Consider the following 12,784-nt stretch of genomic DNA (forward strand, 5'->3'; position numbering starts at 1 on the left):
GCAAAAAAACGCCTTACTATACTATGTCGAAAAAAAATGCAATTTTTCAAACATGTTGTGAAAACATGCCATATGATGAAATAATGTAAAGGAGGCCGTGAAAAACACTCCAGAAAGGTTTTCTTTGAAAAAAAAATCATCATGAATTTTGGCGCAAAAAAACGCCTTACTATACTATGTCGAAAAAAAAAGCAATTTTTCAAACATGCTGTTAAAAACGTGCCATATGATGAAATAATGGAAAGGAGGCTGTGAAAAACACCCCAGAAAGGTTTTCTTTGAAAAAAAAATCATGAATTTTGGCGCAAAAAAAACGCCTTACTATACTATGTCGAAAAAAAATGCAACTTTTCAAACATGTTAAAACGTGCCATATGATGAAATAATGGAAAGGAGGGTGTGAAAAACACTCCAGAAAGGTTTTCTTTGAAAAAAAAACCATCATGAATTTTGGCGCAAAAAAAACGCCTTACTATACTGTCGAAAAAAAATGCAATTTTTCAAACATGTTGTAAAAACATGCCATATGATGAAATAATGTAAAGGAGGCCGTGAAAAACACTCCAGAAAGGTTTTCTTTGAAAAAAAAAACATCATGAATTTTGGCGCAAAAAAACGCCTGGTTTGGTCGGGAGCATGTGGAACAAACATTTGAAAAACTGCACTTTAACATCAATAAATGACACTGAAGTTTAATCTCTACATAAATGAGACTGAGTCTGGATGTGCTGCTCTGTCATTAACTTCTAAGTTTAGGGAAAGTTAAAACAAAAGAGGACAGTTCAGATCAGACTTGAGAATGAGCTTATTTTGAACAAACATCTCAGACTTTCTGAGCTTCAGCACCTCTAGCAAGATATTTTAACAACAAGCAACTCAAGAGATCCAGAAGTTGCAGAGAGTTAGCTTTAGCTGAGCCAAAGAACATGTGGGACGCTAACCGAGCAAACATTTCAGACTTTCCTCTGTGAATTCAGAGAAATAATTTCCTATTTAATGACAGAGCTACACATCTTAACTCAGTCTCATTAAAACAGACTCTAATTCAGTGTCATCCATCCATATTAAAGTGCAGTTACCCAAAATATTTGTTGCATGAGCTCCAACAAAACCTGTCCATTCCTCTTGATCTTGGCGTTCAGCGTCTGTTTTCATAAGACATTTATTCTCACATTATGAGCATGTTCCATCTCGTTACTGCCTGGGTTTTTATTTTTATTTGACTCAGAAACCCGTGAATTTTCCCGTTCTGCTCCACAGAATCCTGACCTCCTGACAGTCAGCTGTCAGAGTTGAACCTGAGGTTTGTCTGTTTCTCTGCAGGAGACTCAGAAAACTCTCCGTCGTCACATTTACCTCCCAGGGTTCTGCTCATCAACGTGTTTTGAAAATGCTGTGGCGTTCTGACAGAGAATATGGAAGTAATTTGATAAATTATCTTGGAAAAGATCTGAATTACAATGAATACTTTCTTTTACAATTCCTCTCCAATAAACCTTCAGCTGTTTAGCTCAAAACACTGATTGAGACGGAGTCCAGGGAAACCTGGAGCTACTTTCTCAGCTTAAAACCAGTTTTAAAAAACAGGACTTTAAGGACAAACCTTTAAAGTTGATGAAAATGTTTTCTGTTAGCCCCACTGATGGTCCTCTCTGATGACCACAGATACAGAAAACATGATCTCAGCTGTCAGAGGCCTCACAGAACAACAGAACATTTAAAAACCAAACATCTGGCACAGAGAGGAGCAAACCCTGGACCAGAACAGGAAGTGCTCACTACTCCATGACAAACTAAAGCTGGAACACTGATGGAAAAACACACCATAGACCAGTTTACGCAATTTCACATCCAAAAGTGTGATAAATGTGAAAGCTGCTTCAGCAATAACAGTCTAAAGCAGGGGTGTCCAACATGCGGCCCGTGGGCCAAAAGCAGCCCTCCAGAGGGTCCAATCCGGCCCTCAAAGTGTAAAAATTCCAGAGAAGACATTAACTTGGACCATAACAAGTTATTTTGATCCTAAAGTAAAATATTAGATTGTTCATTGTTCTTTAGTCGATTTGTGTCTCATTTTTCTAATATGTTCATTTTCTAAATGTTTTCGTTGTTTTTTTTTGTCTGACTTTTGTTGTTTTTCTCATGTTTTTGGCACTTTGTGTTTCCTTTTTGTCTCGCTTCTGTTTATTATCTCATTTTTGTCATTTTATGTTTTGCTTTATTCGTTGTTTGTTGTCTCGCTTGTGTTCTTTGTCCATTTATTTGTTGTTTTCTGTCTCATTTTTGTAATATTTTGTCTTGTTTTTGTTGTTTTTTGTCTTTTTTGTCTGATTTTTGTGGTTTCATCGTCCAGTAAATCCTCTATGGTTCAGCTCCAGATGACTAAATGTTGTGTTCCTTTGTAGACACTCTGTGATCTGGAAGTTGTAATGTGGAAATGATAAACTGAAGCTGAATGTTGCTGAAACTGAATTCATTTTTCTTAATAAATTTCAGGTCGTTCATGATGTTTTGTAAAAAGATAATTCTTAAATGTGAACATTTTCAGAATGTACTTTTTTGCACTAAACCAAAGGAACCATTAGTAGTTGTGGTTATTTATAGGTTATTATGCTGTGGTTTTACTGGTCCGGTCTGTTGGAGATCAGACTGGACTGAATGAGGAACCTGGACTAGAATGAGCTTGACTCCCCTGATCTAAAGAGTGTCAGAGTGACCAACATTGAAACTATTTCATTAACATTAACAGTATAATATGTTACTTTATACTAACCCTAACTAAGCAATGGTAATACAGGGGCTAACCGGCAGTTTATTTTATCTGTTACTTTAAGCTGTTTATTAGTAATAATTTAACTGTGAATTTTTGAAAGATAAAATAAGATAAAAGTAAATTTGGGCTATGTAATTATTAATATTTTTATTTATTAACTAACTTTATGTTTATTCTCAGGGACTGCACAGTGGATCAGTGGTTAGCACTGTTGCCTCACAGCTAGTAGATCCCCGGTTCGTGTCCCGGCCTTCCTGGGATCTTCCTGCATGGAGTCTCCATGTTCTCCTGTACATGTGTGGCTTTTCTCCAGGTTCTCCAGCTTCCTCCTACAGTCCAGAAACATGCTGAGGTTAATTGATGATTCTAAATTGTCCATAGGTGTGAATGTGAGTGTGATTGTTTGTCTCTATGTGTAGCCCTGTGATAGACTGTTACCTGTCCAGGTGTCCCCTGCCTTCACCCTCAGTCAGCTGGGATAGACTCCAGGCCCCCATGACCCTAATGATGGATGGATGATGTTTATTAGTAATAGTTTATCCATGGATGTTTTAGATAAAACTGGCTAGAAGGAAGTTCGAGCTGTATAATTATTTACTTTTTCTGAATATTCTCTGCTTTTTCTTGATAAGCCTGTGGTTGGAGGATAGAACCACAAAACAAACCACAGGAGATACAGAAGGAACTGAGCTCCTGGCATAAAAATGTATCATTTTAAACCTTGAAAGACTGTGCTGGTTTCTGCATTGTTTTGCTCATCTGGTCTCTGAATAAACGAGAATATTTCTCTGAAGAAAGCACAAAAAAGTAGCAGAACTTTCAAAATGATAAAACAAACTGTAGTAATCAAAACTCTGTGTTGAAGTTGCACAATCACATTTATATGTTCACCACAGACTGTTAAAAGTGACTTCTGCGAGTGTTTGTGAACGCAGCCTTTCTCCAGGAAACACTTTAGATGTGAGTAAACCTGATGGACTCCTGAGGAAGCAGCAGTGTCGGTCCTCCTGCTGGTGATTCACTTTAAACTGCACCAAAGAGACTCCAGCATCAGCAGCTCTGTTCTCCTACAGAGAAAGCAGCCCTGATCTAAACCCTCTGTTCTACATGACTCTACGTATGACCACTGTAACTCATCGGCCTTATGGTTTATTGGATGTATTCTGGTTGGAGGAGCAGAACTGGACTTTCCAGTGAACCTCCCTCCCTCTGCCGGTGGGCTGGAAGTGGGATCTGGATGTGGCAGAAACATGGGATGGAACAGTCTGTTGTTTGAGTGAAGCAGCTTCGGCTCACAGTGCAGACGTGGCTTTGAATGAGCTGTAGGTCTGTTGCTGGTTCCCTCTCACCCAGTGCATGCTGGGATAGACGCCAACACTCCATGACAGTTAACAACATACACCACCGTTCAGAAGTCTGGGTCAAGGGTTTTCTAATCATCAAGGAGCCTTTCAACACCATTAGCTAACACAGTGTAGCATTAGAACACAGGAGTGATGGTTGCTGGAAATGTTCCTCTGTACCCCTATGGAGATATTCCATTAAAAATCAGCTGTTTCCAGCTAGAATAGTCATTTACCACATTAACAATGTCTAGCCACAGATATCTGAGGCTATCAGCTGACTGAACAGGAACAGTGTGATGTGTGACTGAAACCACCAGAGGTCAGTGTTGTTCCTCTGTAGAAGCTCCTGGTGCTCCTCAGACAATCCGGGACCACAGCTGCAGCATTACTACACAGAGGTCATGTCCTGAGGATTGTTTTTCAGGAAGCTGGGAGTCACAAGTGCAGTTTGTGTTTTAAATTCCAAATTATACACAAGTGTTCTGTAATGTAAGGACAGAAATGTGTTTTTTTTTTTTTTTTTTTTAAACTAAGACTCCTTAAATTTGACACTTTTGGACAGAAATACAGATATTTCTGCTGCAGCCTGCTGCTGTGTCCTTTGGTCTACCTGCCGGTAAATCCAGACCTATCTGGGCCATGTGGGCCTCTACAGACTGCTCTTCCCTCTGTGTCCTTCAGACTGGCATTTTTGAACCACTAATATTTTGTATATGTTAACTGGGTGGATAAATTATTAGGAACATCTTTAAATGTGTTGTATTTTGGTGAACCACCATCCATAACTCAATTCAATTTTATTTATATAGCACCAATTACAGGTCAGATTGTCTCAAGACGCTTTACAGAACCCATATGAGCCCCCAGAGCAGCCCTAAGGAGACAGTGGCAAGAAAAACACCCTTTCAACAGGGAAAAAACCTTGAGCAGAACCAGGGACTCACAGAGAAAGGACATAGGAGGACACAGAGTGAATGCAATGCAATAACGGTATATATATTAAATATACAGGTAGTTAGAGAAGGGCTCAGTGCATCCAGAGAGGTTCTCCAGCAGCCTAGGCCTATAGCAGCAGAACTAGGGGCAGAACTAAGGGACGTCCAAGAGGAAGACTCCAGCTGACCCCCTCAGGGTCACCCAGTCAGTCCTAACTATAAGATTTGTCAAAAAGGAAGGTTTTAAGCCTGGTCTTAAAAATAGAGAGGGTGTCTGCCTCCCGAACCCAAACTGGGAGCTGGTTCCACAGGAGAGGAGCAGATAACTGAAGGCTCTGCCTCCCATTCTACTTTTAGAGATTCTAGGAACAACAAGTAAGCCTGCAGTCTGAGAGCGAAGAGTTCTGCTAGGATAATATGGTACTATCAGGTCTTTAAGATATGATGGAGATTGGTTGTTAAGAGCTTTATATGTCAGAAGAAGGATTTTGAATTCTATTCTAGATTTAACAGGAAGCCAATGAAGAGAAACCAGCATAGGAGAAATATGATCTCTCTTGCTAACTCCCGTCAGTACTCTGGCTGCAGCATTTTGGATCAGCTGTAGATGTTTCAGAGAGCTATTGGGACAACCTGATAATAAGGAATTACAGTAGTCAAGCCTGGAAGTAACAAATGCATGGACTAATTTTTCTGCATCACTCTGAGACAGGATGGTCCTGATTTTTACAATATTTCTCAGGTGAAAAAAAGAAGTCCTACAGATTTCTTTTGTGTGAGTTAAAGGACATGTCCTGGTCAAAGATAACTCCGTGGTTCCTCACAGTAGTACTGGAGGCCAATGTAATGCCATCCAGAGTAACTATATAAGTAAATATTTACTAGTAAATATGATCTCTCTTGCTAACTCCTGTCAGTACTGTGGCTGCAGCATTTTGGATCAGCTGTAGATGTTTCAGAGAGCTATTGGGACAACCTGATAATAAGGAATTGCAATAGTCAAGCCTGGAAGTAACAAATGCATGGACTAATTTTTCTGCATCACTCTGAGACAGGATGGTCCTGATTTTTACAATATTTCTCAGGTGAAAAAAAGAAGTCCTACAGATTTCTTTTGTGTGAGTTAAAGGACATGTCCTGGTCAAAGATAACTCCGAGGTTCCTCACAGTAGTACTGGAGGCCAATGTAATGCCATCCAGAGTAACTATATGCTTCGAAAGCGAGTTTCTAAGATGTTTGGGGTCAAATACAATGACTTCAGTCTTGTCTGAATTTAGTAGTAAGAAATTATAGGTCATCCAGTTCTTTATGTCCTTAAGACAATCTTGCAGTCTGGCTAGCTGATTAGTTTCATCTGGCTTCATAGATAAATACAACGGAGTGTCGTCAGCGTAACTAATGACCTCAACAGGGAACATGAAGCAGAATTGTCACACACACACACACACACACACACACACACACACACACACACACACACACACACACACACACACAATTTAGAATCATCATTTAACCTCAGCAAGTGTCTGGACTGTGGGAGGAAGCTGGAGAACCTGGTAAGAACCCACGCTGCACAGGGAGAACATGCAGACTCCACACTGACCGGGAATGGTACCCACGACCTTCTAGCTGTGAGGTGACAGTACAAACCACCGACAGATCAGGCAGCTCCATCACCACTGTCCTCTGGAGTATCAAGATGTTTGATGAAGCATTAATGACTGTGATCTAAAACATTTTTCATCCGATACACCTGATGTCCCCTGACAATCCACTAGCTGCCTGGTCCTTGTGTTTACTACTAAACCTGCTGTTCATCCACAGCACTGACTGTAAATGACCAGACTAATCCATTCAACACTGTTACAGTGTATCTGTGCACATGACAGTAAATCTGGTAAATGCCATTTATAGAGTACTGGATGAACCAAGATGTGGAGATGAAGGCTGGAGTCTATACCAGCTGACTGAGGGTGAAGGCAGGGGACACCTGGACAGGTAACAGTCTATCACAGGGCTACACATAGAGACAAACAATCACACTCACACCTATGGACAATTTAGAATCACCAATTAACCTCAGCATGTTCCTGGACTGTGGGAGGACGATGGAGAACCTGGAGAAAAGCCACACATGTACAGGAGAACATGGAGACTCCATGCAGGAAGATCCCAGGAAGGCCGGGATGTGAACCGGGGATCTACTAGCTGTGAGGCGACAATGCTAACCTGTAGCTCCCTCCAGTAACAACATGAGCCACGAGATCTTGATTAAAGGACAGGGTTTATTCTGCTTCCAGGCCAACCCGTGAGAACTGGGTTTAAGACAAAAAAATAAATAAAAATAAATACACAACATTAAATCACATGTTTGTCTGTCTTAATAATGAAAGCTTCCGTTGCTAATCTAATAGCATGTAGAGCTTATGCAGCATATAGCGCACCTTTCACATCTCAAACACCAATTAAAGGTTTACAGAATACTTGTAAGGCATCAATAACACATCAAACCCACAGTAGATTTCTTAACTTATACATTTAACGTAACACACAGCATGTCCATATATCATTATCGTAGCATGCTAATTGTTCTAACAACACGAGCGCTATTTGCATGTCATTTACACGTCTTTAATTTGAATAACAATGTGAACATAAATGTAACATACCTCGTAGGCTGCTTGTAACTAAAGAGGGGCTCGTATTAGACTGCTCTTCTCTTCTCTTCGTCTTTCTTTTTAGTTGTGTACAGTAAACGTTACACGCTGAAGTCTGCCGTTTTCATTCAGTCATTTCGCGCTCCGTCTCCACTTCCGGTTTCGCCGTCCGTCCGTAAACATGACGTGCGGAACACTCTATCAACAATAATTAGTTTCGCATCAATAAATAATAATATGAACAAAATTAGAACGGAACAGGGATATAACTAACTATGAGAGACAGTTACATAACCACTAAACCACTGTGCAGCCCTCTCTCAGTCATGTCCTGTTTAATATGCAGAGTTCACCACACTTCAGTCTCCCTTGTAGTTTCTAGGTTGTGCAGCATCTAACATTAAACTGCCTGAAGAAATACAAAGACAATGTGTTTATTACATATAAAACTTACTAATGTCTTCTTTTTCCTTTAATTTCTGACCTGCAGATAGCCTGTAAGTGCGTGTATTCTGCTTCAACTTTGTTTTAACTGTTGATATTAACTCTTGACTGACATTTAAATAAAGACACATGAAAATGTGTTACAGAGCACACGCCATGCACACATGTACGGGCAATTCATAAAGTATGCAGACTGCTTCACATTGTGTTGTGAAATGCATTTTGATCCACACCCAATGGGTCATAATGATGAAGCAAAACCTGAATTTTTAAATTGAAAGTCAAAAGATGAAAACTGTTATGTGAGATGAAATTATGACACAGAGCTAAAACCCAAAAGCAGAGGCTGTTAGGGGAAAATAAACCTTTGACAACAGTCAAAGACAAAAACTGATAGGTGGTAGTGTGGAGTGGACTTCAGACTGGAAGTGGGCAGTAAGGCAACCCTAAAACATGCTGTTGAAGATCAAAATCAATCCATGGCAGGGACAAAATATCAGCTGTCAGTGGCATAAAAGCCAAGAAGACTGAATGCTCAGAGCTACAGCAAGGTCAATCATGACGGAAAGTGGATGCAAATAACAGAGAACAGCAAAGCTTTGGTTGCTCCGTAACTCAGACCTTTATTATAGCTTCACACACAAAGCACATTGTTTCGTACGCTCAGTTCAAGTATACTGTTAGTATACATAATGTAGCTGTTCAACATGTACGGTCCTCAGAAAACAGAGGACCAGTTTGATAGCACCATTACAAAAAGTACATTAAAACTGGAGTCACACATTATTGTACAATAGAATAAAATGAGGTGACGTTAAAATAGGACCTTACTGATGAGCTGTTGGGAGAAAAACAACACATCTGTAACTCTGGCTGTCTAACAGAGAACAGAGAGGATGGTTTCTACCGATCACAGGATGGAAATCAACTCTTCTGTCCTCCTGATAGGAGAACATAAAGCAGTGAAGGGCTGAAACCTTCCTGTACCGACAGTATGCTGATGTAGACACTCCAGTAACATGTCTTAAAGCGCACTTCACAGGGATTTTTAAATATATCAGTAATATTTTTACTACTAAAAGGAAGAAAAAGGTTGCTTCAGAAACATTAGATGTGTTGTACCTTTGTCGAAGTGCACACAGACAGCTGTGGACGCCGTGGACGAGCAGCTGTAATTAGAGGACTAGAAACAGTAGTATAATAGTAGAACTCTAAGAAGAAAGAGTTGAAATGGTACTTCTCAGTGGATGTGAAGAATGGACATACGGAAAGATAGGGTTAGGGTTAGGTAGTGTTAAGGTTAGGGAGGTGATATTTGGGGCTAGCATGAATTTTAGCCATGACCAATCCTTTAGTTTGGGCTGATCCATTTGGTTGTCCAGAACAGGGTTTGTCCATGACACTGCCCGTTTCTTTTAACTTTTAACCAACTTCATCACAGTTGAAAAGCCAAGAGGAATCCTCCTTGGATGATTAAATTCATCTGCTGTCTTTCCATATGTCCATCCTTCACTGAGAAGTACCAGTTCAACTCTTTCTTCTTTCCACAAAGCCATATTTAATCTGTGGAGGTAAAAACATGATAGTTAATGAGACTTCCTGTGTCCAGACTTTGTAGACTCCCTGTATAACTGACTACACGTCTGTGGTGTCCGTGGCTGTCAGTGAACAGAGAATGATCAGGGCGTAACACTGGCCTGAGTCTTTAAACTGTACAATGTAATACAGCTGGTTAGCTGGTTAGCTAGTTAGCTAGCTACCCTGCATTCTGCCCTGGGGGGGTGGCAGATGCTGGGGTAACTCCGTACTATGCCAAGAAAATGAAAGTTATCTTAAAAAAGCTAATGTGAGCTGTTCAGCTGGAGATGTGACTACCACTGGTAAATTACCCTCTGAGCCATCCCATAAATCTGCTGGTGATTACACAAATGGTCAGTTAGCTAATTTGTTAGCTTGGCTAACAGAATAATAACTCAACAGGTAATGAAACATGTTTGTGCTACAAGTGGTGCAGTTAAAACGTCATGAGAGGACAATTCATGGTAAAGTAGCCCACAGGCTTTTCATTTCGTTCCTTTGAACAGTCAGATGGCTTGTTGTTGCGATCAGTGACCCATCCATCCATCCATTATCTATACACCGCTTAATCCTCACTAGGGTCGCGGGGGGGGGGGGCTAGAGCCTATCCCAGCTGACTCGGGTGAAGGCAGGGGACACCCTGGACAGGTCACCAGTCTGTCACAGGGCCACATATAGAGACAAACAATCACTCTCACATTCACACCTACGGGCAATTTAGAATAATCAATTAACCTCAGGATATTTTTGGACTGTGGGAGGAAGCCGGAGTACCCGGAGAAAACCCACGCATGCACAGGGAGAACATGCAAACTCCATGCAGAAAGATCCCGGGAAAGCCAGGACGCTAACCAGGGATCTTCTCGCTGCAAGGCGAAAGTGCTAACCACTACACCACTGTGCAGCCCGCGATCAGTGACCAATTAATCAATTAGCTTAATGTAACACATCTTTTCAGGTCACTGAAGTCAAACCTGCTTGAACTGAAAACACTCAGTTGTAAATGATGTGAGGACCTTTATGGTTGACTATGCAAATGAGGAGCAGGAAATGCGATGGCACTTCTCTAGAAATGCAAAGCGATGCTCCCAGAATGCACTGCAGAGCGGTTTCCATGGACGATGAAGGCGATGGATCCTGTGGACACACACCATCAGAGACTGGAGGTCTTAAAGAAGGGAGGTGGAATGAATGTAAAGGCAAAAAGAACGTTTGCTTCAGACACATACTGCTACATGAAAACAGAAAAAATAAGAATAACATTTCTATCTATGTTAAATGAGATTGCTTCCACTACACCTGTACAACACAGTAGTGCACCTCTGTTATTGAAATGTAATTTCACTCTAGCCCATTCACTTTGCAGAGCAGATTAGAGGCACTTTAGTACGTCACGTTTCAGCCATGGTAGATTAGTCCTGCAGCTGAATCAGGCAATTAGCATCTGTAATTGGTGATGAACGGGTGGTTTGCTTTCTGAGGACTTGCTTCTGCTGCAGCTCATTTAGCCCTCAGTGGAGATGTGAAGCTTGTGCCTTCACCTTAAATACCCGGCATGCAGTAGGAACGCCTGTGGAACATAACCTCACTGTGTCTGGACTTCAGTGTGTAAAAGGCACTCTGTGAAACTGTTGAAAAGTGGAAGAAAATGACCTGTGCTGCCACACTGATAATTCTCTCAATCTTCAGGTACAAAAACCCAAACTCTCCAAGGAGAGCTTTGAACAAAAAACACTGCAGCAGAGTTCCATTAAAAAAAGCACATTCTTGATGACGTTCCCCGCTGCTGCCACTAACCTGCAGGTTTATTCAGCACTCATTAAAAAGTAAAAAGGTCTCTCAGTCACAGAGCATGCAAAGAGCTTCACCAGCCTCCTGATCTGAACCAAGGAAGTGTTGGTGAAGCTGCAGCTGCCTCTGTCTAGACAGGAGGGGAATCAAATCATCTCTCTGCTGAAGGAAAAGAGGAGGGCTGAGGGTCAAAGAAAGCTGCTGCTTCATAGAAGAGGAGACATAAAAAGAGACGGTTGGACCAGGACATAGCTGGCAGGAGGAATCCAGCACAGATGGAGATGTGCAGCGGTTGGTGGGCGTCAGACAGTCGTCCTGCTGGAGGGAACGGCCGGTTGGCTTCGTTCTTCTTTACCTGTGGGTCACCTGGTTGTTGAGGAGGCCTGGGAACGTCTGTTCTGTTTCAGTGCTTAATGAGCCACCTACAGCAGCAGAGACAGGCAGTTACCACCGACACACTCTGTCCTCGTTTCACATCTGACACCAACAACTTTCATTCATTCTCACGGCCAAGCATGAGATCAGATCAGATGTAGAGGAGGTCAGACATGCTTACCATAAGCACGCAACATTAAGATCGCCCAACCAGAGGGACAGAGGGTGTTTACACTTTCCAAGACGTACGTAGAAAGATTAGTGCCACTAATTTTTAAAAATTACGCTTTGATAAAAAACTAAAATGTTATACTGAGCCAGACTAAATGTTATGAGTAACTAGGTAAGTTCCAATACTTGATGGTATATTATATTATATCTTATCTAAAAGTAATCAATATATGGTCAACATACACAGCAAAAGCTATTACTAGTTATATTTAATAGAAAATAAGGTTGAAAAAGCTAAAATAACATGTAAACTTTGGTATTAACCATGAATATCATCCTGCATTGAAGGTGATTGAGACCATAAACCTGTTAGGACAATGTTTACTGAGGTCGTAAAAGAAGACCTGTGTAGACCATCTGAACATTTGCATTTCTGTCTTTACAGTGACATCAAACATCCTGGAATATCTGCTATTATGCTGGACAGAACAATTCAATCTCTCCTGTAATAATAAAGAGCTACAGACAGTCTTCTCCTACCGTTATGGCAGCTGTACATCCACACACGGTGACCATCGTATCGACATCTGCATTTCATGATGTTATTGCTGTAGTCTGACTCTGGCACTTCATAGTTTGGATTGATTATAATCTGGAAGAGAGCAGACATGAATGAATATGAAGCAGAAACAGAATCTACAAGCATGACT

At 41.0% G+C, this 12,784-nt stretch overlaps 1 protein-coding gene across 3 annotated transcripts in view; it reads right to left on the bottom strand.

The window, feature by feature from the left end:
- Window positions 1-8,757: 8,757 nt before the first annotated feature.
- loxl2b (lysyl oxidase-like 2b) overlaps window positions 8,758-12,784 on the bottom strand; it is a 57,183-nt gene continuing 53,156 nt past the window's right edge. For all 3 annotated transcript variants that reach the window (XM_055011505.1, XM_023292889.3, XM_023292888.3), the window contains exons 13-14: window positions 12,615-12,726; window positions 8,758-11,950 (exon numbers count right to left, since the gene is read on the bottom strand). In XM_055011505.1, coding sequence (XP_054867480.1) covers window positions 11,880-11,950; window positions 12,615-12,726 — 183 coding nt within the window. In that variant the 3' untranslated portion in view covers window positions 8,758-11,879. The remainder of the gene's footprint in view (window positions 11,951-12,614; window positions 12,727-12,784) is intronic.

The sequence above is a fragment of the Amphiprion ocellaris genome, chromosome 6, assembly GCF_022539595.1.
Source record: "Amphiprion ocellaris isolate individual 3 ecotype Okinawa chromosome 6, ASM2253959v1, whole genome shotgun sequence".
In the NCBI taxonomy this organism is placed as follows: Eukaryota; Metazoa; Chordata; class Actinopteri; family Pomacentridae; genus Amphiprion; species Amphiprion ocellaris.